The sequence below is a fragment of the Eulemur rufifrons genome, chromosome 1 (genome assembly GCF_041146395.1).
Source record: "Eulemur rufifrons isolate Redbay chromosome 1, OSU_ERuf_1, whole genome shotgun sequence".
NCBI classification, from domain to species: domain Eukaryota; kingdom Metazoa; phylum Chordata; class Mammalia; order Primates; family Lemuridae; genus Eulemur; species Eulemur rufifrons.
In genome coordinates, this window is record NC_090983.1 from 53,919,679 (window position 1) to 53,945,692 (window position 26,014).

Below are 26,014 nucleotides of genomic sequence, written 5' to 3' on the forward strand. Positions count from 1 at the left end.
AGTAAGATTCCATGCATTTGGTTTTATTGTTTTTTTTCTGATTATAAAAGTAGAATGTGCTCAATATTTCAATTAACATCTGTTCTTTCAAATATGTGAACTCTTCCCCTACAACGATCTAATCCTTCACCCTACCTCTGTCATGAATCCCTTTGGTCATGCCCCAGACCCTGTGTTACCAATAACCGTACTTTTCTATAAGTCAAGATCCGTGCATCCCACTTGCTGACCACCACTTCCTATATTTCCAGCTCCTTGCCTCTATACCTGAATCCCAATAATCCCTTGACTTATAATCTCCTGTTCCTATACCTTTACAGTGTTGCACCCTTCCCTGGTGCCTTCCCTTCTCTCCTTACCTAGCTTAAATCCCACAGCAAATCACAGAATCCTTCCTTTCAACCAACTCCATTGCTCTGCTGTTACTTCACAGTACTCAGGAAAATCACAACCCTGAAGAAATCCAGTTCTCTGTCTACTCCACTCCCACGCCTGTCAAGCTGAATACAGCGGGAGAAAACACACAACCTTATTGCTGCATACTATATTTCTCTAGTCCAATAGTTCTCCATTTTTTGCATATAGACACTGATTGTTCCAGCACTATTTGTTAAAAAGATTATCCTTTCTTCACTGAATTGCCTTAGCACCTTTGTCGCAAATCTATTGACCAAATGTGTGTGAGTCTATTTCTGGACTCTCTGTTCTGTCCTACTGGTCTATCTATACATGAATATCACACTACCTTGATTACTGTAGCTTTATAGTAAGTAATGAAATAAGGTAGTAGGATAAGTCCTCCACTATTGTTCTTTTTCAAAATTGTTTAGGCTAATCTAGGTCCTCTGCATTTACATACACATTTTACAATCTACTTATCAATTTTTACCAAAAAAAAGAAATGGGCCAGTGCTACGATTTGGGATCGTATTGAGTCTACACATCAATTTTGGGTGAACTGACACCTTAATATTAAATATTCTGTCCCATGAACATAGTATATCTCTCCATTATTTTATGTCTTCTTTAATTTCTCTCAGCAATGTTATATAGTTTTCAGTGTAAAGATCTTGCAGTTTTTTGATAAATTTGTCCATTAGTATTTCATTTTTTTGAGAAACAGAACTTTATTTTTTTAATTGTGATACATAACATAAAATTTATCATTTTAAGTTTACAGTTTAGGGGCAGTAAGTACATTCACATTGTTACGCAACTCTCACCACTATCCACTACCAGAATGTTTTTCATCATACCAAACAGAAATTCTATACCTATTAAACAATAACTCCCCATTCTCCTCTTTCCCCAGCCCCTGGTAACCTCAATTCTGCTTTCTGTCTCTGAATTTGCCTATTCTAGGTACCTCATATAAGTGGAATCATACGATATTTGTCCTTTTGTGTTAGGCTTGTTTCACTTAGCATATGTTTTCAAGATTCACCAATGTTGCAGCACAACATTGGATCAGAATTTCATTCCTTCTTAAGGTTAATACCCATTGTATGCATACACCACATTTAGTTTACCCATTCATCTGTTAATGGACATTTGGGTTGTTTCTAAGTATTTCATTGTAAATGTTATTTTTTTAGATGGCAAATTCTAATTATTCATTGCTTGTCCATCAATTTGGGTTTCCTCATGACTAGACTGATGTTTTCCTCATGATTAGACTAGGGTTATGGGTTTGAGGGAAGAAAACCACAGAGGTAAAGTGCTTTTCTCCTGCCAGGGGATGCATGCTGTCCACAGGACTTACTCACTAGCAATGCTTAACACGATCACTTGCTTAAGATAGCGTCTGCCAGATTGGTCCACTGTAAAGTTACTAACTTTTCCTTTTCTACACTCTAATCTTTGGAAATGAATCACTAAATTCAGCCCCTATTCAGGGGAGGTAAGGATCTTTATATTTTATAATGTTTTAACATACCATTTATTTTCTCATTCCTCACATTTGAAGGTGAGCTCTAAAAGGGCATGAATTTGTTCTCGATGTTATTTACTGATGTGGCTCCAGTCTCCAGAACGGTACCTAGCATGTAACAGATACTCAATAGTTGCCAGATGACTGAATTACAGAAAAGGAGGTTACCTCATACTCTGTTCAGGTCACAGTCTCCCACCGTGTCTACCTCCTACCTAGAAAAGTGTATGCTCAGGAAACAAATCAGGTACGTCATTCACTCTGAGGTATTACTAACACATAGTTACCTTTCTCAGTGGTACCTGCAGTTTTATCAGGGGAAACTATCTTAAACAATGAAATTATAAGCTAACATTTGAAGTGTTAGCAGTAGGACTAAATAAAGATATGTAAACTGCTTAGAGGCCGGGCGTGGTGGCTCACGCCTATAATCCTAGCACTCTGGGAGGCCGAGGCAGGAGGATCACTCAAGGTCAGGAATTCAAGACCAGCCTGAGCAAGAGCGAGACCCCGTCTCTACTAAAAATAGAAAGAAATTAGCTGGACAACTAAAAATATATATAGAAAAAATTAGCCAGACATGGTGGCGCATGCCTGTAGTCCCAGCTGCTCAGGAGGCTGAGGCAGAAGGATCGCTTAAGCCCAGGAGTTTGAGGTTGCTGTGAGCTAGGCTGACGCCATGGCACTCCAGCCTGGGCAACAGAGCAAGACTCTGTCTCAACAAAAAAACAACAAAAAAAATCTGCTTAGAATAGCAGTTGTAAATAATAAGAACTATAGAAATGTTAATTTTCTTATATTTCCTCACCCCGAGCATAAAGTTTTTCCCAAGGAAGAATGTAGGCCACACTTACAAGCATAGGCCTTACTTTGTGGTTAAGAAAATATCCTGAGATTTTAGGGAGAAAAAGTTCTCCACTTTCGCAACTGTAAAGATTTGGTCAGCAGCAGAAGCTAACTAAACTTGGCATATTTTCAAATACCCATCGAATAATTAAAAATGAGTACATGGAAGCAATATATGCTCTGCATGTTTGTAAAATATAGTGAACTAATCTGATTTTGTGCATTACTTGCTGAATACAATCTCTCAGAAAACAGGGCAACCATGCCATTTCCTCTCTCTTTAACAGACATCTTCATCCTTATCAGTGTGGCTGCTCTAATGCAGCTAATTCTGCCAAGTACTGTTTTCCTAAGAACAGCATCAGGGACAGGAGTCATACTTTAAAGTCATTAAATCCTGGCAGTCTCATTTCATTTAGGACACCTTAATTTTTCTCAAGTCATGAATCAGTGAACATCTGATATTAGCAGAGCTAAGAGAAAGCATCTTGGATTCCTTTTTTGGAAGTATGTTCAAAAACAAACCAGATAAGAACCATAGCCAGGAAAATCCTTCCTAGCTGCTATAGAACAGAACCTTTCACTAAAGACAAAATAATTTATTAAGAACTCAAAAAATCAGCCAAACGTAGAGAAGAAAAGGCTGTGAAGTAGACTAGAAATGGCAAGCTATCAGACTATGCCCCTAGAAGAAAGAAAAATGAAAAAGAAAAAAAAAAAGAGAAACGGCAAGCTATATTCTTTCCTGTAGATGCAGCAATAGAGAAACCTTTATGTAAATCTTACAAAAGAAGAGAAAGTTGAGATGTGATAATGTTTATTATTTTGTTCATTTATGCACTATGCATTTATTATTTACTGTGGGCCAGGTATTATGGTGGAGTCCTAAAAATACAAAGATGAATAAGAAATAGACCCTGTCCTCAAGAAGATGACATAAGAAAGAAGGTTAAGATTTGTTCCGTGTGGCCCCAGAGGCAGGGACCAGTACCAATGGGTTGGAAGTTACATTATAAAGAACTTTCTAAGCCTGCATCTCACATGTCTTCAATGACAGTGTTCCAACAGAAACTGGATGTCCTAACCAGGAACAGGAGACAAACATCAGTAAAAAAAAATTTATAACTGGCCTCTTTTCTGGGGTAATTTCATGTCAGTGACTTCCTGTTTTCACTATAGAACAGAAAAGAAAATTCTAGGTACTTTTTTAATACTCAAGTGAAATAATTCTATTTTTGAAGACTAACAGCCAGTCATATCTATTTTGAAACTATCTGAAATACTTATGGGCTGCTCTTTATCTCCTCCAATTTTTCAATTGTTCTCTTTCTGTTAGGATTTCAGTTTCTCAGAAATTCAATTCATGCTGCATGCTATTTTTCTTCTAGCAGCAAAGCCTAGCATTGTATAACATCAGCTAGTCAGACAGAACATTTTTACTGAAATACATTAATTGGTGTAATTGGTTTGATGTATCAGCACAATATTTAGAGCATGGCTAAAGAACAAATATTAACTAAGTGAAATGTTTATTGCTCAATATACCAAGATCAATAATACTTTAATGAAAAGCTGAAATAACAGTTGCAATAATGTTCCTCAAATGGCAAACTGAAAATAACCTCCACATACAGGTAAATATATAATCTAACAGAGTTTTGAAAGGATTTAAAAATTTTTTAAAGACTAGCAAAAATAAGGATGGGACTTGCAAATAAAACATTTTTATGGTCACATCAATAATCTCAAAAATACCATAGAATGATGTTTGTCTTAATGTAATTGCACTTCACATAATAGGATGAGAATATTATTTATAATTCAAGTAATTTTCTAAACTCCTCTTGGTCCCAGGCAAAGCCTTTCTGGTAGCTTTCCCTCACTGACATCTCCCCTAAGGTTCAAGTTATCTTCACTCATATTGGTAATACATGCTTACTCATTTAATTTATATATTTGTTCAACATGTGTCCAATTTTCTCTATCTCTTTTATAGCAGTTCACCTTAGAGTATCTTAGATTACAAGCTCCCAGTAACAGACATGTCTCACAGAAAAGAGCTGAATGATGGATAGATGTTTAAAACATACTTCTGGATGATGGCGTTAATTATCAAATAAAATGATTATTTGAAATTGCTTATTTTCTAATTCAAATTGATGATTTATATATGTGCCACAAAGTTAAAACATGGAACGGTGAAATGTTTAAAATTCCTTAGGTAGGAATGACATGCCAGTCTAAAAGATGCAAAAGCAAGGGCGTTTATATAATCCAAATATCAGGTACCCTAAAGCAAAGATAGTAACTTAGAGTTCTGTTACTATGGAGCTGAACGCAAGTCTATTACTGTATGTACCATGACACAGTAAAGACAGACGAGTTCTACCTTCTTCACAGCGCAAAGCAGAGTAAATGAAGAAAATGTAGGTACATCAATACAAGATACCTTTCCTAGCCGAATGCAAATGAGAGGAAAGTCCACTGTGACATGATACCAAGTATCAAGGAACAAATACTTCAATGTTTACTGGGAGTAAGGCACACTACCAGGTGTGTGAGGCTGGCAAGGAAGACCCACAAGAAGGATGCTGCTTATATTAGCCAGGCCGCTTAACCTCTGTGAACCTTAATTCCTGATCTGTCAAATGCAGATTAAAATCTTATAAAGTGACTATGAAGAAGAAGAGCGCAGTAGTGTAAAGCCCTGAACCAAACTCGGGCTCACAGTGGTAGCTGTATTTGGTACAGTGATGATGACCAGCTTGGTGACAGCATCAGCTGCAAAGACAGCCCTTGCCCTCAGAGGGCCCACGACAGGAATGTCAAACACACCACACGTGTGCCTGCCTGTCCACATTCACAACAAGCCTCGCCGTGGCTCTCTTTCCTGCTAACTGTATCTGTGGCATCTGACCCCTTCTCCACATAAGGTCCTAGGCATCAGCTAAGTAAAATTTTCACAGACAATGACACCTATCTCTGCTATTCTGACTTTGGAGTATAGTTGTGAAGATACAACTGATAGCTAGCAGCTATCTAAGACTTCCTATGTGCCGAGCACTCTTCTACATATTTTACATGTATTATCTCATTTAATTCTCTCCACAACTCTGTGACGTGGGCACTATTATTGCCCCCCCCCTTCAGATGACAAGGCATGGCATGTTCGCATGAAATGTGAAGTAGCAATTTCTTACAGGAATGCTAGACTCACAAGGCAGTTTCAATCATCTGTCAAATGAGTGGTATGGGTATGAATTTAAGTGGTATAAATTCAGAAGAGAAAGAGAAAATTATGCTTGAGGGACTGAGAATGTTTCATAAAGAAGTTAAAGATGAAAAATGAATAGGATCTGCCCAGACAAAGACAAAAGTTATTACAGATGAAGTAAAGAATGTGAACCAGGTTACAGGAATGGGAAAGTGAGACAGAACAATTGGACAGGAGTGGAGAGCTCTGGTCAGGAAATAAAAAACAAACCTGGCAATTTGGGTTTGTCCCAGAGTGGGGAAGGGCTTGGATCTGAAGGCATTTGTCTGAGATTTCATGTGTGTTTGTCACTCCTAAGTCAGCCTTTAGTTCATTATACTCGAATGACATTGCCAAGCAGGGTCTGTGCACAGGTCATCTATGCAGGGTTAATTTAAGAGTCTAAAAGCTTCTAGGAACAAAAACCTCTCACCACCAGTTTGACAAGATACCCAAAATTCCAAACTGCAGTTATACTGACCATCTATATTTGGCATACAATTGGCTAGGTACAACCTAAGCAGTGGTTCTCAAACTCTAGTGAGCATCAGAAACAACTGGAAAGCTTGTAAAGCACAGATTGCTGGGCCCCACCAACCATAGTTTCTGACTCAGTAGGTATGGGGTGAGGCCCAAGAATTTGCATTTCTTTTTTTTTTTTTTTTTTGTTGAGACAGAGTCTCACTTTGTTGCCCAGGCTAGAGTGAGTGCCGTGGCGTCAGCTTAGCTCACAGCAACCTCAGACTCCTCGGCTTAAGCGATCCTACTGCCTCAGCCTCCCGAGTAGCTGGGACTACAGGCATGTGCCACTATGCCCGGCTAATTTTTTCTATATAGATTTTTAGTTGTCCATATAATGTCTTTCCATTTTTAGTAGAGACGGAGTCTCGCTCAGGCTAGTCTCGAACTCCTGACCTTGAGCAATCCACCCGCCTCGGCCTCCCAGAGTGCTAGGATTACAGGCGTGAAAGAATTTGCATTTCTAAGAAGTTCCCAGTTGATACTTGATGCTGCTGGTCCACGGACCACACTTTGAGAACCACTGACCTAAAAGAATGGAATCCAACAGATGTAAATTATGATTGGGAAGAGAAAAATTTTGCATGATGTTGTCTTAAATAATAAAATATGAAGGGACTCCTGAATGAAGGGGGAGAGACTAGGCATGTAAAGATACTATAACAAACAAGCCTGGGACCATAAGTATCTTGGACTTCAGATTTTATCAGATTTTGGAATATCTGCATATACATAATGAGACATCTTGGGAATGGAACCCAAATCTAAACACAAAATCCATTTACTTTATGCACATAGCCTAAAGGTAATTTTATACAATATTCTTAACAATTTTGTGTGTGAAACAAAGTTTTGACTGTGACCTGTCACATGAGGTATGGTGAGGAATTTTCCACTCGTGGTGTCAAAAAGTATCAGATTTTGGAGCATTTTGGGTTTTGGATTACGGATGGTCAACCTGTACCAGTTTAAAATGTTAGCTCTTCTACAGTTAAAGCAGCTCTTGCTATGATTAAAAGACCAACTGGCCATTTCTGAGCACCGTTTTGGCCAAATTATCACAAAAACTATGCCAGAATTCAATGGCAGCTGTCAAGTATCTAGGATATTTAATTTTGATTTGTATTGGTCCCATAAATATATTCAAATATTGAGAGCATTTACAAAGAAAGTAAATGTGGTTTTATTCTTCTTTAATGTGTTCAAGGGCAGGAAAAAATATTACACCAGTACTCCTACAATTTAAAAAATGCAAAGAATTCATTAACAAAAAGAAACAGCACTGCAAAGAAAAGAAAAAGGGTCTCCCAAGAGCTAATAACGTGATAACATTTAACTAGTCTTCTTTAAAGCACTAAATACTGTCAGGCTGATAAACTGTGTATACTAAGAGCTTTTATTTTTAGCTCTGAGTTTTGCGTCAATTTCAAGATTGTATTTTCTCTTTCACATTATTTTCCCCTTCGTATAAAAAAATCATTGATAGGCTTGGCATGGTGGCTCACACCTGTAATCCTAGCACTTTGGGAGGCTGAGACAGGAGGCTCTCCTTAGCCCAGGAGTTTGAAACCAGCCTGGGCAACATAGTGAGACCCTGTCTCTACAAAAAGTAAAAAAAAAAAAAAAAAAATTAGCCAGGCATGGTGACAGCTACTTAGGAAGCTGAGACAGGAAGATGGCTTGAGCCCAGGAGTTTGAGGCTGCTCTGAGCTGTGATTATACTCCAGCCTGGGCGATAGAGTGAGACTCTGTCTCTATTAAAAAAAAATCATTGATATTTCCTATTGTTATAACCACTTTCAACATTTTGATCATCTCTCTGTATCTATAAATATTTAATATGTGGAAGTTTTGAAACTTGAAAAAATTTGGTAAAGTATTTTTTTCCCTTAAAATAAAGGAAGCAGTGACTTGCAAAAGCCAAAGCAAATGAAGAAAATGACCTATATTTTACCTCTTCAGGATTCTGCTTCCTTTCTATCTGAATCATGTTTCTTTCATACCTTGTACTTAAATGTGGTTTTCCAGTATCAGTTGGAAATCAAAGATTTTAAGGTAATATAAAGGCTTTCAGATTTCCATCTTTCCCAGGCAAAAAAAACCCCAAAAAACCTTGTACAGACATGTCTACTTCAACATATCATCAAATATACTGCAAGAGTAAAATTAAGCTGCTGTGATTAAACCTTTTTAAAATTTCCTGTGGCAAAGCTGATGAACCCTGTGTTGCGCAGGTACTGCTCTCCGCTGGGCCAGTAGTTGTAAGACACTGGTCACAATGTCATTCCGTGCCACCGCCACTCCTCGCTTAAATTTCTGCCTAAGCAGTTCAGTTTGATCCTAGCTCATCTGGAATTTCCCCAAAAGATATAATGATGGCTTCTTTTCTTACCTTTTATATAATCCTTAAGATCATATTATTTTCTCCTATTCAAAACATTTTTTTAAACAGAAATAAATAGTGCACTGTAAATAAATCTGCAAATAATATAAACAAGCTAAATTACCACTGACTGAGGTCCTGTAGCACTGTTATGGAAAAGTAATACAAAAGTAAACATTAAACATTTTAGAGGCACATACTGAGACTGGAAAACTAGTGTCCTGCGATATACTAAAGAGGTTTTACAAAACTCAATTCACTCGAATATCTTTGAAAGTGACATAGATTGTCATTTACACTTTTTTAAATTGAATTTCTCTGATTATAAAATATATGGGTCATACAGTATGCATATTTCTCAAAACTTTAGGTAAGTTTTGCCTCAAAAGAAAACAAAAAGGCAAACACATACTGAACTTCAGTAATAATATGCGTGATGAAGTATTTAAGGAGAAGTGTACTGATGCCTGCAACTTATTTGAAATGCATCAAAATGGACTGACGGATGGAAGGATAGACAGCTGGATATACATGTGATAAAGCAAGTATTGATATTATTGATAGACCTCAGACAGTAGGTACACAAAGGTTCACTATAAAACTCTTTCAAGTTTTATGTTTGAAAATCTTCACAATAAAATGTTGAGGAAAAAAGAAATATAAAATCATCATAGAAAAATATGGAAACAAAAAAAAGTACAGAACAAGAAAACTAAAGCACCATACAGATACCAAACAGATACCATTATATATAATGTTTTGTAACTTGCTTTCACCACTTACCAATATATTATGAGCATTTTCCTTGCTCTCTAAATATTCTTCCAAATGGAACAGAATTCCATTATACAGTTGTAGTATAATTTGTTGTTTCCAATTCTTCACTGTTATACATCTGAGATGGACACCTATTATATCCATCCTTCTGTACATCTCTGACTACTTCCTTAGGACAAAGTCCCAGAAGTAAGATTTCTGGCTCAAAGGAAGTAAACATTTTCAGATTTTTGGTACATTTTGCTAACCTCTTCTCCAGAAAGGTTTACCAATTTACATTTCTAATAGCAGCATATCATAGATCCTAGCTAACCAGAGGAATGATTTTAAATTTTAAATTAAACGCTTTCATAAATAAAATTTCTCTGTAACCATCATTTCTGCCAAAAGGACAAAAGCTTTTTTTAAAATCTAAAATAAACAATCCCAGTACCCAAATCTCAGTTCCTAAATATCATATTCCCAAATCAGGTATAGTGACTCAGGGATTCTTAAGGAAATGGCTCCAGGAATGGGGCAGGAACTAGATGAGCCTGGAACATCTTTCTGTGCCAGAGAGAGAGAAAATCATCAAAAAATGATGAAAATATATCAAAGGGACACAGGAGCCAACTTAAAAGAGCTCTTACTTACTAAATTTGGGACAATTTAAGCATGAAAATGAATAATGGATTAAAACATTTTAAATTTGAAAAAGAATCTTTAAGTCTACAATCAATAAATGAATGGATGAGTGAATAAATAAAGGAAGGAAGAAGAAATAACAAGGGAAAATGCATTTATACTAGCACTTTTTGCTTTCTTCACAGTAAACTATGATAATAATATTTGATTCAAATAAGAATCATCAATGGATGCAAAAAAACCTTGAGTAAATGTTTTTTGAGGGAAGATATTTACACAGCCTCAAAGTATCTACCAACAGCTTAATTATTAATTACAAAGGGAAAACAGACATTTTTACTGTGGAGAAATTAGGTGAACCCCCGTTAACCAAAGGTTCAAAATTAACGTCACCAATGATGGGACAAACTGACAACATGCAACTCCCCTTAGGACGCCCCAAGACCTATGATCTATGCGGCGTTCCCATCAAAACTACATAAACTTAAACTACGTAGGAGAGGGTAGGATATCAGGTAAACCCAAAATGAGGGCTATTCTACAAAACAACTGTCTTGTACTCTTCAAAAATGTCAAAGTCTTAGAGGACATGCAGAGAAACTGTTCCAGATTAAAGCAGACTAAACAGATACTAAATGCAATGTAAGAGCCTAGATTGGACCCTGGGTTGGAAAAAAATTGCCATAAAAAGCTATTATGGGAACAACTGGCAAAATTTGAATATAGTCGGTATAATAAGTAATACTATTGTATCATTGTTAAATTTCCTGCATTTGTTAATTGTACTGTGGTTGTGTTCTTTATCCCTGAAGTATTTAGGGAAAAAGATACATAGCATCTGTAATTTACACTCATGGTTCATCAAAAATAATATGAATACACACAAATCAATAACATACAGAGATAAAGCAAATTTGCAAACTGTAACTAAAAGGTGAGCCTAGGGGAAAGATATACTAGGTTCATGGCACTATTCTTATAATTTTTCTCTAGGCTTAAAAGTTTTTTAAAAATAAAGTTTAAAAGGCCTACTGAGATTTTAAGTAAATACCATTTTTTTCTTAAAAAAAAAAAAAAACAACCAGAAAGGTAATATATACCCACTGAAACAGAGGAAAGTAATACATATTCCCTAAACCAAAGGTCTGCAAATACAGTGAAAGCAAATAGTCTCCTTTTCCCTACTCACATAAATTAAAGAGATTGGTATTTATTTTCTCCCCATTTCACTTAGTTCATACAACATATATTTAGTAAGATATCAAGTCATTCTTAAAGAGTTGCATGAAGAACTGCAAACATTTTATTAAATGTTCCATTGCTTCTCAAACTCATTGGCCAAAAACAACCAAGTGACATGGGATTGAATCTAAGAATTGGAAAAAAATCCAGAGCTCATTATCTTTATCTTATCACTTAGAAAAGACCTATCCAGCAAGCCAATACACAGTTCATAAAGTACAACAATAATTTACACAAGAAACGCATATTTCCTTTCCCATAACTACCAACCCCCTCGTCGTAACTTTTTACATCTTAAGTTCATGCTGATTCAGTGCTCGTGGGGGTGCTTTGCCATAATTCACCACGTCTCCTTAGCACTCACAGTCACTGCCTAAGCCCCATGCTGCAGTGAGTTTTCATTTTGCCTACTTTCAAGTTTGAGTCATCCTCTTGCAGTTTTTATCATAATCGACTGGATTTCTGAACTACACACAAAAGCAGGATTTGACAGTTTCCAATTCCTGCTTTCATTCCCCTGCTTTCCTACATCATTTTCCTGGCTCTCTCAAAAATAGTAGAAAAGGTATCACATACATATGATTGGGGGGAAGGAGTTGGAGTGGATGGTTGCGATTAATGTTTTCCTATCAAAACTGTTTCGTGTCTTATAAAGTCTTTTTCACATCCAACAATCACATAAGAACATGTTCACTGTACTAAAGTTGCATGATCTAAAACTTAAAAATATTAGCATACTTATGAACTTCCTTGACTATAAATGGATGGAATTGGTTTATTTTCTACTCTTACTTGATCAATTAGAGATTTCAGAGTTAAAAACTAAGGAATAGGGGTCTGGCCCCCTGGATTTCACTTGTCCCTCCTGGGGCAGCTTAATACATTTCTTCCCAATCTATAAAAGGGGATCAATAATGCTTGCCTATAAAGGACCTAATGAGTTTACTAGCTAAAAAGACTAGGTTCAGTCCAGAGTAAGAAATGGTTTTATTGCTTGGCTACTATTAACAAATTATGTTGATAAAGAAATGGAGGGAAGAGAGAACAAATTTCTTCTGTCTAATACCCTTCTGTTTTATGTATACACGGCTTTAAAAGCTCTCACTTCTTAATGCTTTTCAAAGCCTACGGATACCCCAAGGCAGAGATATCTTAGTCCTTCTGACCTGGCTTCATCAACTGTAAACACAGCTGGTCATCACATAATTACACAGCACTGCTGGGAGGAAACCCACAAAGTGCTGCCATTGGGTTTCCTTCTCTAATCCATTGCTGTGGTTCGCTGGCAGCAGTTAATGAAAAAAATGAAAGCATTCAGGCAATGTGCTGAGCCCCTGCAGGTCAGCTCTGCAACTAGTTTTGTTCTCGAGGTATCAAACCGAACGTGGGGACCATGTTGTGTCATTCCTGGGCTCTGAGCTCATCTAGGACGAGCACAAATCCCAGACTCCGAAAGCCAAGACCCTTTTCTGATTTTACTAGGAGAGCAGCAGTCTAGCACCAATTAATTCTTTATTAAACGAAGCCCATCACTGTTAGCCTTAACTAGAGGTGAAATCCAAGAAGCTGGTATTGCTCATTTCAGTAGAAAAAACAGTGCTTTTTACTTTTAAAAGACAATTCCTGATGTCTACAAACTGAAGGAGAGAACATGGAAAGGGGATGAAAACTTTACATGTTACTCTTTACTGACCCCTCTTGGCTGCCCTAGGGAAGAAAAAAGCCTGAACCAGGGGAAGGTGGGAAGGTCTGAAATCTCACCTCTGCCCGCCAGAGAGCCCAGAGAGCTTTCGCTTTTCCATGCCACGGGAAGAAATCCTCTCACTTCAGATGACCCCTAGTAGAACTCAACCCTAAAGCACACGCTGCAACAATTTCTATTTATGGGGCTCCCAGAATGGAAATTGGGAAACGGCCTCATGGATCAGCTCCAAAGGCCTTGCTAGGTCCCTTGCAGCCCTGTGACCCTCTAACTCCAGGCTGGAAAAGCTTACATAAGTGCTATCAGGACCATTTCTGACAGCAGGAAAAGACCTTACCTCTTTCTCTATTTTGAGTAGCTTCTTTACAGCCACCTCCTTGTCCTGTGATATCCATTTGGCTCGATAAACACTCCCAAAACTTCCTCCACCGCAGTTTTCAAAAAACTGCAAGTCATCAAATTTAATTTGCACAAAGGAGGCACCGAGAGACGACATCTCATAATGACAAAGTATTATACTTCCACAAAATCTGCAGAGAGAAAGAAAAAGAAGAGTTGAATTACAAATATATCAGGATGAATCCTTTAAGTCCTACTTTAGGTAACGTAAAACGGCAGAATCCTATGAAACTTCCAGAAAGGATCATGATGACTTAGGAGGAAGAAAAGCAAGACCATAAACAAATCAAAATGAAAACACTCACCCTGGCAGCCCGTGCAAAATTCAAGGGCAACTTGTCCAGACTTTGAAATACAGCTGTCCACAGAGAAATGGCTCAGATTTCCCCCCGACAAAACCTGTAGCAGCACTTCCTTCACATCCCGAGGAGCTCTGCCTAAAGGCTACTGTGTCACCAGGTCTCCTATCAGGAAGCCCCAACAGACGGGAAGCATGCTTTCCACAGCGAGCTTGCCTAGCGCCTCTGGCATCCAAGGCATGCCGTCTCTGCACGTTGCACTCACTTCACACAAAATATACACAACCTAAGCCGCGGAGCACTCTGGCACAAGGACAGCCAAAAGGCTGAACACACATTCGATGTTTAGACTCCAAAAGCAAACTTTCAGCTTAGGGATGATAAAATAGCTGGCCAAGTGTTTTCTAAAAGTGGCTCCCTGGATTATGTACTGTAACAGAACTTAATTAAAAAGTAGAAAATGTACCCTTGATTACAATATATTAAGTCATACAAAGAACACTGCTAAGGATGTTAAAAATATATATTATACTTGTTTCCAGAGAAACAGATTTCCCCTCCCAGATATTATTATAGTGATATTTTTTGTGGTCTAAAGAGTTTTACTATTTTCCAGGTTAAGTGGTCATTATTAATACCCTATACCAAACCACAGATTAGCAGAAAAAAAAATCATACAAACAAGAGAACATTGACTAAAATTTTGAACCTGCATAAAAAGCTAAAACATGGTGGATAAAAACTTTTATATATATTTTCTTACTATAATAAAAGCATAAACCAGAACCTTATAATGAGGAAGCAAAAAGACAAAATCCATATTTGTAGGACATTCCACAAAACAACTGGCTTGGGCTCTTCACTATTGTCAATGTCATGAAAGATTTTTTTCAAAAAAGCAGAGAAACTTCTAGCATAAGGAAAACTTGAAACATGATGACTATATGCCACATATGATCACTAATTGGATTTTGGATCAAAAAATCTACAGAAAATATTTTTGGGATTTTAGGGAAATCTGAATACTAACCATATATTACATAATATTTCATGGCAAATAATGGTATTTTGGTTTTGTAGGAGGATGTCCTCATTCTTGGGAAATATATGTATTAATAGACATTTAAAGTATGATGCCTACAACTTACTTTGAAATGGTCCAGCCCTTGCCTCTGCCTATCCCTAAACCAAAAGAAGTGTGTGCGTGTGTGTGTGTGTGTGTGTGTGTGTGTGTGTATGTGGAGAGGGAGAGGGAGAGAGAGAGAGAAGGCACACAAGTGTGGCAAAATGTTAACTGACAAATCTAGGTGAACAACATACGGGCATTTTTCTACTCTTTCCATTTTTCTCTGAGGTTTTCTTTTTTTTTCCTCTAAATAAAAAGGTAGAGGAGGACAATTTGTATCTATATATATTGGCAAAATTTCTCTATAAACAATGTGAGGCTTTGCTGAGTGATGTATATAGTTAACTCAGAGATCTTAATGTGCAGCTGACTAGCCATCCCATTTTAGGAAAATCAGGTCACTGAAGAATGCTGATTTCTTACGTGAAGTCAAACTCTGCTGCACTTGGAAGAGAAGGCAAGAAAGAAGAAGGTTGGTTTAGCCTCTCAAGTTTAGAAGACAGTTTAGAGTCTACATAAAAATATGGGGTGGGGGGAACCATAATATCCAGACACAGTCTATAAAAATATTTGAATCAAAAATTTACATTACAAACTTTTTGCTATAATTCATATTAAGTTAAATATAGAAAAGAAGAAAGTTTGGATAAAATTTAGGATAGTGCCAAAGGTAGGCACATTGAGTAGGAAAGCTAAAAAGTTTGTTCAACAAAATGTAAAACACCATTGGCAAGATTCTCCCAGCATTAGAGATGCCAGGTACATATTTTTATTAATTATTTTTATCAAAGCATAAAAAATGAAATAGAACTTCAAAGCTTATAAATAAAAAACATAAGTCCCTGCCCTAGTATTCCCCACACCCAATTCTCACTCTCCAGAGGCAACTAATTTCAACTCCTTTAGCATTTTCTTCTGATATTCAACTCCATATTTCTAAATAATGTGCTTATATTGCTCCTTAATTTTTCCATTTTAAATATTATCTATTAACTTTTCCTGTGGAAGATAAGGATTTAGTTCTCATATACCAACCTTTACCTCCATGTGTACAAATACGTCACACTTACCCAGTGCTCCCTGCTTCCAACTATATTGCAACATTTGATTAAGTCGATATTCAGGGTTTATAGTAGTCTGATAAAGTATTATTCCCAGCACTGCCAAGTAGGATTCAATAATTATATTTCCTTTCTTGGATAACTTTTTGTTTCTCCTAAAGTTATTCGCCGCCTTGTTTTTGTTTTTTGCTGTTTGCTTAGCCTATTATACTTCTAACTCTTACTCACCTCATCAAACTCACCCAAGAACTGGAAAACTCCTCTCAATAAAGTAAAAACATTAGGTAATTTCTCTTTCTTTCTTTTTGGTTCTATTTTTTTCTTGGAGACATCTCTTCTACACACTTCATCCTGATCCATTCTGGCTGGAATGCTGCTCTCTAGGCCTGACTGGGACTGGGACGTCCCTTCGCCACCATCCTAAGAATTTCCTTCACCTTCTTCCTCTGTGGGAAAACCCGTCTTTGGATTTTCTGTCTTCAGTTTCTTGGTTGATTCCTTCATTCTGACAGCACACATCTCCCATTAGCTACCTGAATATGGCACAGATTTGAGAATCTGTATGTTCTAAAATGTCTTGATTGGTAGTCTGGCTGGGTATGTGATTCTAGGTAGGAAATAATTTTCCACATAATTTTGAAAGTATCATACTTCATTTTCTTCTAGTTTCTAATGTGGCTATTGAGCAGTCTGAAGCTACTCTGATTACTAATCCTTTTTATATTATTTTTTCCTCTCTGAAAGCGGTTAGGATCCTCTATTCATCCTTAGAATCCTGAGTGCTAATAGGATATGCTTAGGACTGAATCTTTTTCATTCATTGGTAGGACGTTCAGTGAACTCTTTCAATCTGTAACTCTTGTCTTTTAATCCCAGGAAATTTTCTTATGTTATTCCTCCACCACTTATAGCCACTTTTACTTCATGTCTTATTTCCCATACACACATGAGGACCTCTCACATGCCCAGACCTTTGCACAGTCTAACGTCTCTGCTTTGAATGCCTTTCTCCACCCAGCAAACTCCTGTCCCTGGCCACCTCTATGAGCAGAGTTAAATTCTCCCTCTTCAGTGTTGTATCATCTCTCTTCACCCATTCATCTTTCCCACTTAATTCCCACTAGGCGATAAATTCCCTAAAGGCAAAACTCACTTCTATTTACCTCTGGATCTTGAGCACCTAGCACACAGCCAGGCACAGAGTATGCAGCTTCTCCATTAAAAAAAATTTTGTTGAATAAATGAATAGTTTCTGATTAATCTTGTATTATATCTTTTGCAGCTGGAAAGATTTCAACCAAATTATGTAAACCCTGAGACCTGTAGTTTTTACAAGTGCCCCCAGAGGATTCTGAAGCAAACCCAGATTTGGAAACTGTACCGGAGGCTTCTTGAGAGACTCAGAGTATGTTTGGAACCTCCAGTGTTGGGTCCCTGAGTCCAGAGTCGGGGAGGGAAGAGGAGTAAAGAAATTCTTTCCAAAACAGAGACAGAGATCTGACCAGAATGAGATCAATATGAGTCGATCCAAACCCTATGTTGCAGAGCAAGCCCAGGGAATAGGGATGAACTGAGGCAGGCTCAGTCACATCTAATGGTGACCTAAAGGGTGGCAGAGGAAGACTGACCTCTGAAAAGGATCTTCACCCCTTGACATGAGAGGAAGAACATGAGGCAATTAGCCATGTTCTTTCTAGAATCACTGTTACTTACTTTGTGATACACCCTTCCATTTGGGAACTGGCTATATGTGAACGAAATTATGCAACTACTTGAATGTTTCATTGAGATCATAAAAAATTAAGTCTCGTCTAATTACAGAAGAAACCATTAATGATAATCCAGGGTGTATGAATACAAGTTTAACTTCAGTGAGCTTGGCAAACCACCAGCTTAGCTGAAAAACTGGTTAAGATTCCCATTCCCATATATATGAATGTCAGACCACTTAGAGATATTTTTCCCCTTGAATTTTCTCTCCTTTAATTTAAAAATCATTATTCTAAGAGGATGACTTATGACCAGAAGAATGAAAAATCTGAGTCGCTGGTTAATCATACTTAGGGCATATTGGGGAAGACTGTGATCAAATCTAATTTTTCAAATGTATTCTCCAGTAAATACATCAGAATTTAGTAAGAGTCACCTACATAAATTTATTTACTTAGTATCTCAAATCAAATACGTTGTTTTCATCTCACCACGTTAAAAGAGTTGCTTTTACACAAAACAAGCAATTTTACTCCATGCAACAATTCTCAGTCCTAATTTGGTAGCATTCTAATATTTGTTTCATAAACTGTCAAAGCTGTTTTAAATATTAATTGTCTGCCACAATGAGGGTAGGTAAGTGAGAGCAGGAATATTACAAAAATCAAAGCAAAATAATACATCACAATTATGTAAATGTTGAAAATCACTAATTTGGTGGTTGAAGCCAATCATTTGAGTATTGAGTAGCATGCCAAAATTTTTAATTGAAACTTTTCCTTAAATTAAAATTCAAAAAAAATTTAACTACTAAATTGTTCAAAGCGCATATTGCACCATTAGCAAATTACCAAAAGTGGTACCATATGAAGGTAGAAAATCTTAAAGGAAGTATTTTTTACTTTTTAAAGTTCTCTGTCTTCTACTCAAAAAAAAAAAAAAGGACTTCATTTCTCTATTGATCGATCTTCTATTTTGCTTCTTGATTTTTCAGATCAGTATTGATCTCAAATAAGTCATTTTCTTTCCCCCATTATTTTTGCCCCAAATTAAAAACAAAAACAAAAACAAAAAAAGACCCCACTAAAGTTCTAACATTAAAAAACAAGGTTTTGGAATTAGACAGATTTGAGTTTCAACTCTGCCTCCACCTCTCAGTAACTTTGAACCAATCACTTTTTCTCAGACTATGGCATTGTCAGACCAATAAATTAAAAATTCCAAATCCTTTCCATTCAATGTCTCAGAATTGATAGCTCAAAAGTGATCAAGTTTATACAATATTATTTGACTTCATTGATAAGTTTTGCTTCCAAATAACAGATATTTCAACACGGAAGCAGCATGGTCCACGAGAAAGACCCCTATTAAAGAAATCTAGTAGCAAATCCAGACTTCCCAGCTATTCGACCTTGGCCAAGGCCCCGTGCCTCTCTGACCTCAGTTTTCTCATGGGCAACAATGTCTATTCTGCATAGTTGTTGGGAAGTTGGAGATGTCGTGACAGTGCTTCTGTGAGCACTGTGCCCAGTGCACGGTTTACCATAAAATAACTATGGTTTCCTAATTATTTTAATAAGCTTTGATATCATATTCAGCCATCTATCCCTTCAGCCTTTGTGGTCAGATATGCTCTTCTCCGTAGTTTTCCTCTCCCCATTTTCAGAATTATTTTATATCTCTATCAATTTTGCAAAGCAATTATTCACAAATAAATGTAGTACTGATCCCTAAATTCTTACCACTTTCTTTGTGTATGTTTTAATTTGTTCTTACTCCTCTGTTTACTGCTTTGGGTTTGGATAATGTTTGAAAGATCTATCTTACTAGTAAGTAATTATAACTTCTTTTTCTTTTAAACTGTTTTCATAAGGTAAATATTAAAGTTACAAAAAGACAGTACTTTTCTTTTTGCACTTTTTAGATACTAGACTCCAGGACCTATTTATCAGTGGCAGCACTCACTCTCGGAGGGGCCTGGAGTGCACCCGCTCTCCCTGGTGGCCACTGCCTTCTCTCAGATCCCATCTACCGCCTATCAAAGGGACACCTGACTCGGGGAAACTGCAACTTGCTCGTCAAATACCTGCAAGTCATCATTTTTTTAAAAATTAAATCTACTTTATAAAAAGATTAACTTTACTAGAAAAAGGTCTTTGGACTGTCTCTGGATGTTTTTATCTTTTAGTTTTACTGTTATTTCTGAATTTAGATCCTTCCATTTTTCCTATCCCTAATTTATACTTTCCTTTCCCCCTGCTTCACAAAAGTAAAGTTACAAGTTTATTTTTGGTACGGTATAGGAAGAAAAATTTATTTGTTTTATCATGACCTGGATATGACCAAAAAAAAAAAAAAAACTTTTCGAAAACAGCTCTCGGCCTCCAACAAATTATTTTGCCAGCCTTGCTGCCCTAATGTTGACTTATGCTAGTATTATTTCAGCCTCCTTAACATAGACCAGTGAATAAATTAATAAAAATGTGCCTTACCATCATGAGTATTAAAACAATAACACTGGAATTACTGTGCTGCAATTATTTCTTTTTCCTACAAGTCCTACTTTCAAAAAAAAATGGGGAAAGCTCTGGCTTGGTATATTTAGCCAAAATGCCAAGGTCAAAGATTCAAAGATTCCATTCATGAACAGGATTGCTATTCTAATATATTTTTTTAAATCACTAAAGAAGATAAAAGCTGCAAGGCTAGTTAGAAGACACTAGGTATACAAACAGAACTAACTAGTACTGTGTCTACCATAGATATTTCCTTCTTTCCTCCAATGCTGCTCATAGACAATAGTGTATCTTATAAAGAATAGGATGGGATTAGTGAATAGAACTTCTTGAGGTATGGATATCCGAGAAAATCCAACTTTAAATAAGAATCTAAAAAACAGAATGGCTATTGTTTCATGTTTTCTCCCCTCTGTGTGCTTTACCATATAAATCATGTAACTCTCTTGCAGTGGTTAAAAGCAATGGTTAAAATAAAAATAAGCTAGTTAAATGAAACATTTTGTATTTCAATTAATAAAAATCAACTTCCATGACACGTTTCCTTGCCAGAATTGTTGTTACCAGAAATGAAAGACGGGAGCAACGGGAATGTGGTTGATGTGGGCACTGATGCCACAGAAATGCCGCGTGGAAACACATCTGTTCTCAAGCGGGAGCCCAACTAGGAAACATGAAGTGGGTACAATTCACATCATGGGCCACTGCAAGGGCTTCTGGTGGCGTGAGGAAGGGAATGGGGCTAGAGTCCGAAGAAAGTGAGGGAGCACGGAGCGGACAGATTTCTAGGGGTTGGCTAGAAGAGGAATGCACAGGTGTACAGGTTGGGGGGCGAGGAGAAAGCAGCAGCCCAGGGGTACACAAGGCTCACTGCCGCCTGCCTGTCTCTACCCACCCCTAGGTCCTGCTGTCCCTCAGCTCTTGTTTCTGCCTGAGCCATTTTCTGTCAATTAGAAAGTATCCGACTATCTCGGCTGCTGACAAGCAGGTTCAACTTTGGATTGACGGCCTAGAATGAACACTCCCTGCGAAGGGTAAATACAAGGGTTAAAACTCGGTAACGTGGATGTAAGATGAAAGATGAAAGGAAATGGGGATGTTAAAACTAGAGAAGACCAAGACCCTATGTTATGCTTCCCTGATCGACAGGTGACGATATCTGTGCACCAAAGTTACATAAAGAATTCCCGGTTAGTAGAGTTGCCCTACAAGAAAACATGCCCCCCACCCTCTTTAGTAACGAGTGACCCACCACCGAGAGTGTTCGATGGGAGGTGGAGATGTAGAGTAGGAGACTCCTGCATCAGCTAGGAGAGCAGAATGAATGTTTCTTTCAGATCCACTCCAACCCTATGAGTACAATGACTCGTTAACCTACTATAAAATATGGACAGTCTCCCTCCTTTCCCAAGGGATGCAGTTATGAACCTGATGTCACAGAGAAGTGCAGTGATCAACATCAGTGATGGAAATAATGGAAATAACTAGGCCATCTTCCTAAATTTCTCCTCCCAAACTGGCTGGGAAGGTAAGAGCCACATTCCATATTTCCATCCTACAACTCTCTTCTCCCTTCTCCCCCATTCCCAAAGCAAAGAGCTCTCTTCATTTTGAAAGCCATAGTATAATCCCAGAATATAAAACTCTTTGGGTGATGATCTACACCTATTCTTTTCTCAGAAAAATGGAATCGCAATACCCATGCAGTGGGCTGGGCTGCAAAGCTAAATGGTGCAGTACCCTTTATAAGAACCAATCCCATGCTCTTCATCTGCTTATTCCCATATGAAAACAGCTCTGCGCAGAAGGTGTGTGAAAAAACACATGTCCTACAGCATCAATTCTGCTTTAAGATTTGGGGAAATAAGCCCAACAAAGTAGGCAGGCATGTAGTCCCAGCTACTTGGCAGGCTGAGGCAGGAGGATCGTTTGAGCCCAGAAGAATAAATATGCGTCTGTTTGTATTGGTTTGTTCAAGTAAGTAAAACAGAGTAGGACAGAAGAGAATGCAAAATCCACATGAATTTTTAAGTTTACACACAAGATTTTAAAGAAAGTACTTGCTTATAATGGTAATATTTATGGCTATATTTACAGATCCTTGAAGGAATACATTCATTCATTCTCCACAGTAGGGTACTTTGGTAGAGAAGTTTAATAAGCAAAGAGTTACTCCATGACCTGCACACAGTGAATCTTTCCTTCTCTTCTTGGTTTTCCTATATGGAAGTCCAGAGATGAGTCCAGCAATAAGGGTTTGGAGCCTGAAGACAAGCTGTACTCAAAATCAGCTATAAGAATGGTTCCAAGTGATTGTGGTTCTGGCCTCTAGGTCTGCAGTTCCCACCCTCCGGTCCATGGACTGGTACTGGTTCATGGCCTGTTAGGGACTGGGCCACGGAGCTCGGCTGCAAGCAAAGCTTCATCTACATAGCCACTCCCGATTGCTCACATCACGGCCTGAGCTCTGTCCACCCCCTACCTGAGGAAAAACTTTCTTCCATGAAACCAGTTCCTGGTGTCAAAAAGGTTGAGGACTGCTGCTCTAGGTCATAAGCGTCTCCTGTTCACATAACTCCCAAATTCCTCAAATTCTTCATATAGATATTTAAATGCATTAAATTTCAGATTCTCCCCTCAAAAAACATTATAAAGTTATACATAAGCACACTTTAGAAGCTCTTATACTCAAAGCAGTAGAGTATTTATGAAAACCTCCTACCTGCCCTCTAAATACACATGTAAGCATGATTTGGGAACATGGCAGGCTACCAAGGACAAGCCTTAGCTGGTATAGGTGGGTGCTAGGGTCCCAACGGTCCCCGCCAAAGCTCTTGTTGAGATGTAATTGCCAATGTAGCGGTACTGGGACTTGGGTCCATTAAGAGGTGATTAGGTCCTAAACAGGTAAGTGCTGTTATTGCAGGAGTGCGTTCATTATCTCATGAGTTCAGCCTCCTTCTTCTCTTTGTCTTGTGCACCTGCTTCTGCCCCCCCGCCCTTCCACCATGGGATGATCCTTGCTAGATGCCAGTGCCATGCTCTTGGAATTCCCAGGCTCCAGAATGGTAAGCCAAATAAACATCTATTCCTTATAAATTACCCAGGCTGTGGCATTCTGTTATAGCATCAGAAAACCGAAGGTCAGTGAGGCAGGCAGCTCTGTGTATAAACTGAAAGACATGGTAAAACACTCTTCTCTACCGCTTCGTCATAGTGGCTGAAGTTTCAGGCACCGGTTGAAACATTTCTATGTGCTGTCTCATATACAGTCATTTACCCCATAACGATGTTTCAGACAATGATGGACTGCATATACAATGGAGGTCCGGTAAGATTATAATGGAGCTGAAAAATTCCTGTCGCCTAGTGACACTGTAGCCACCCTAACATCACAGTGCAACACATTACTAGTGTCTTTGTGGTGATGTAAACAAACCTACTGTGCTGCCAGTTGTATAAAAGAATAGCATATGCAATTATGTACATACAAAACCACCATGTTACTAGTTTATGTATGTACTACACTATACTTTTTATCCTTATTTTAATGTAGTCCTTCTACTGAGAAAAGAAAGTTAATTGTAAGCCTCAGGCAGGTCATTCAGGAGGTATCCAGAAGGCAGCATTTTACCACAGGATATGATAGTTTCATGCACAGTCTTGCTCCTAAGAACCTTCCAGTGGGACAAAATGTGGAGGTGGAAGACAGTGATATTAATCAGTGGTCCCCAACCTTTTTGGCATCAGGGACCGGTTTCATGGAAGACAGTTTTTCCACGGCCCCAAGGTGGAGGGGGGCATTCAGGATGATTTAAACGCATTGCATTTATTGTGCAGTCAAACCTCTTTGCTAATGATAATCTGTATTTGCAGCCACCCCCCAGTGCTAGCATCACCGCCTCAGCTCCACCTCAGATCATCAGGCATTAGATGAGATGAGAAATAAGGAGCCCACAACCTAGATCCCTCACATGCAGTTTTCAGTAGGGTTCAGGCTCCTACGAGAATCTAATGCTCCTGCTGATCTGACAGGAGGTGGAGCTTATGCGGAGATGCGGAGATGCGAGGGATGGGGAGCAGCTGTAAATACAGATTAAGCTTCACTCACTTGCCCACAGCTCACCTCCTGCTGTGCAGCCCAGTTCATGGTTGGGGGTGGCGGTTGGGGACTGCAGACATTGATGATCCTGACCCTGTGTAGGCCTGGACTAATGTGTGTATTTGTGTCTTAGTTTTTAACAAAAAGTTTAAAGAGTTTTTTTAAAAAGAAAAAAATTTTAAGAATAAATCTTATAGAATAAGGATATAAAGAAAGAAAATATTTTTGTGCAGCTATACAAAGTGTGTTTTAAGTATTATTACAAGGAGTCAAAAAGTTTAAAAAATTTCAAAGTTTACAAAGTTAAAAAAGTTACAGTAAGCTAAGATTAATTTATTATTGAAGAAAGAAAAACATTTTTATAAGTTTAGTGCAGTGTACAGTGTTTACAAAGTGTACAGTAGGGTAACATCCTAGGGGCCTTCACATTCACTCACTGACTCACCCAGAGCAACTTCTAATCCTGCAAGCCCCATTCATGGTCAGTGCCCCATACAGGTGTACCATTTATCCTTCAGACTGTATTTTTACTGTATCTTTTCTAGTTAGACATGTTTAGATACACAAATAATTATCATTGTGCTACAATCCAGTATTCAGTACAGTCACGCACTATATAGGTTTGTAGCCTAGGAGCAATAGGCTATGCTATATAGCCTAAATGCATAGTAGGCTATAACCATCTAGGTTTGTATAACTACACCTTTTTTTTTTTTTTTGTCATTCAGGCTGGAGGGTGCAGTGGACTGATCATAGCTCACTGCAGCCTCGGACTCCTGGGCTCAAGCGATCCTACTTTCTCAGCCTCCCAAGCAGCTGGGATTACAGGCATGTACCACCAATGCCCAGTGAATTTAAAAAAAATTTTGTAGAGATGGGGTCTCGCTATGTTGCCCAAGCTGGTCTCAAACTCCTGGGCTCAAGTGATCCTCCCACCTTGTCCTCCCAAAGTACTAGCATTAAGATGTAAGCCACGGTGCACCCGGCCTTGTGTAAGCAAACTCACTTAACAGTGCAGTTCTCTCAGAACTAGTCCTGTCATCAAGTGACACATGACTGTACTTACACTTAGGAAGCAGGTATTACTGTCCCCTATTTATACGTGAGAAAAGTGAGGATCAAAGGTATAAAAGTAGCCCAAGCCAACTACCTAACATAAGTAACAGCTGGGATTCAAATTCAGGTCTGACTCTAAAGTCTTATCATTTTCGACCATATCATGACTTTTTTCCTACTGTTATCTTTCTGTCTCCTCCTAATTTGCCTTTTTTCCCCCTCTTCAAATTGACTCTTTTTTTATTACAGTAATTACTGGATTGCTTACCATCCGCCTAAAGTTTATAATTTGAGGCTTTATTTTCCTATTAGTAATTGTGACACTGGGGTTAAGGTGTCAGATGTGTGGCTGCTTTGCTCAGAATCTTCTAGTGTGTTGGGATTATTTAACTGCTATTAGGGCATAATCAATGTTCTGCTGTCCATAGGAGGGTCTAACATAAAAGCACCCATGTATCAGTCAAATCAT

The 26,014-nt window shown here is 38.0% G+C and overlaps 1 protein-coding gene across 3 annotated transcripts in view; it reads right to left on the reverse strand.

Annotated features, from left to right (window-relative positions):
- The window catches only part of MAP3K20 (mitogen-activated protein kinase kinase kinase 20), a 168,007-nt gene that overhangs the window by 139,190 nt on the left and 2,803 nt on the right, over positions 1 to 26,014 (reverse strand). The window contains exons 1-2 of one of the 3 annotated variants that reach the window (XM_069470839.1): positions 13,981 to 14,171; positions 13,614 to 13,806 (exon numbers count right to left, since the gene is read on the reverse strand). In XM_069470839.1, the coding sequence (XP_069326940.1) occupies positions 13,614 to 13,772 (159 nt within the window). In that variant the 5' untranslated portion in view covers positions 13,773 to 13,806; positions 13,981 to 14,171. Of the gene's footprint in view, positions 1 to 13,613; positions 13,807 to 13,980; positions 14,173 to 26,014 lie in introns of those variants that run through there. The other 2 variants (XM_069470858.1, XM_069470849.1) reach the window with 2 other exon arrangements.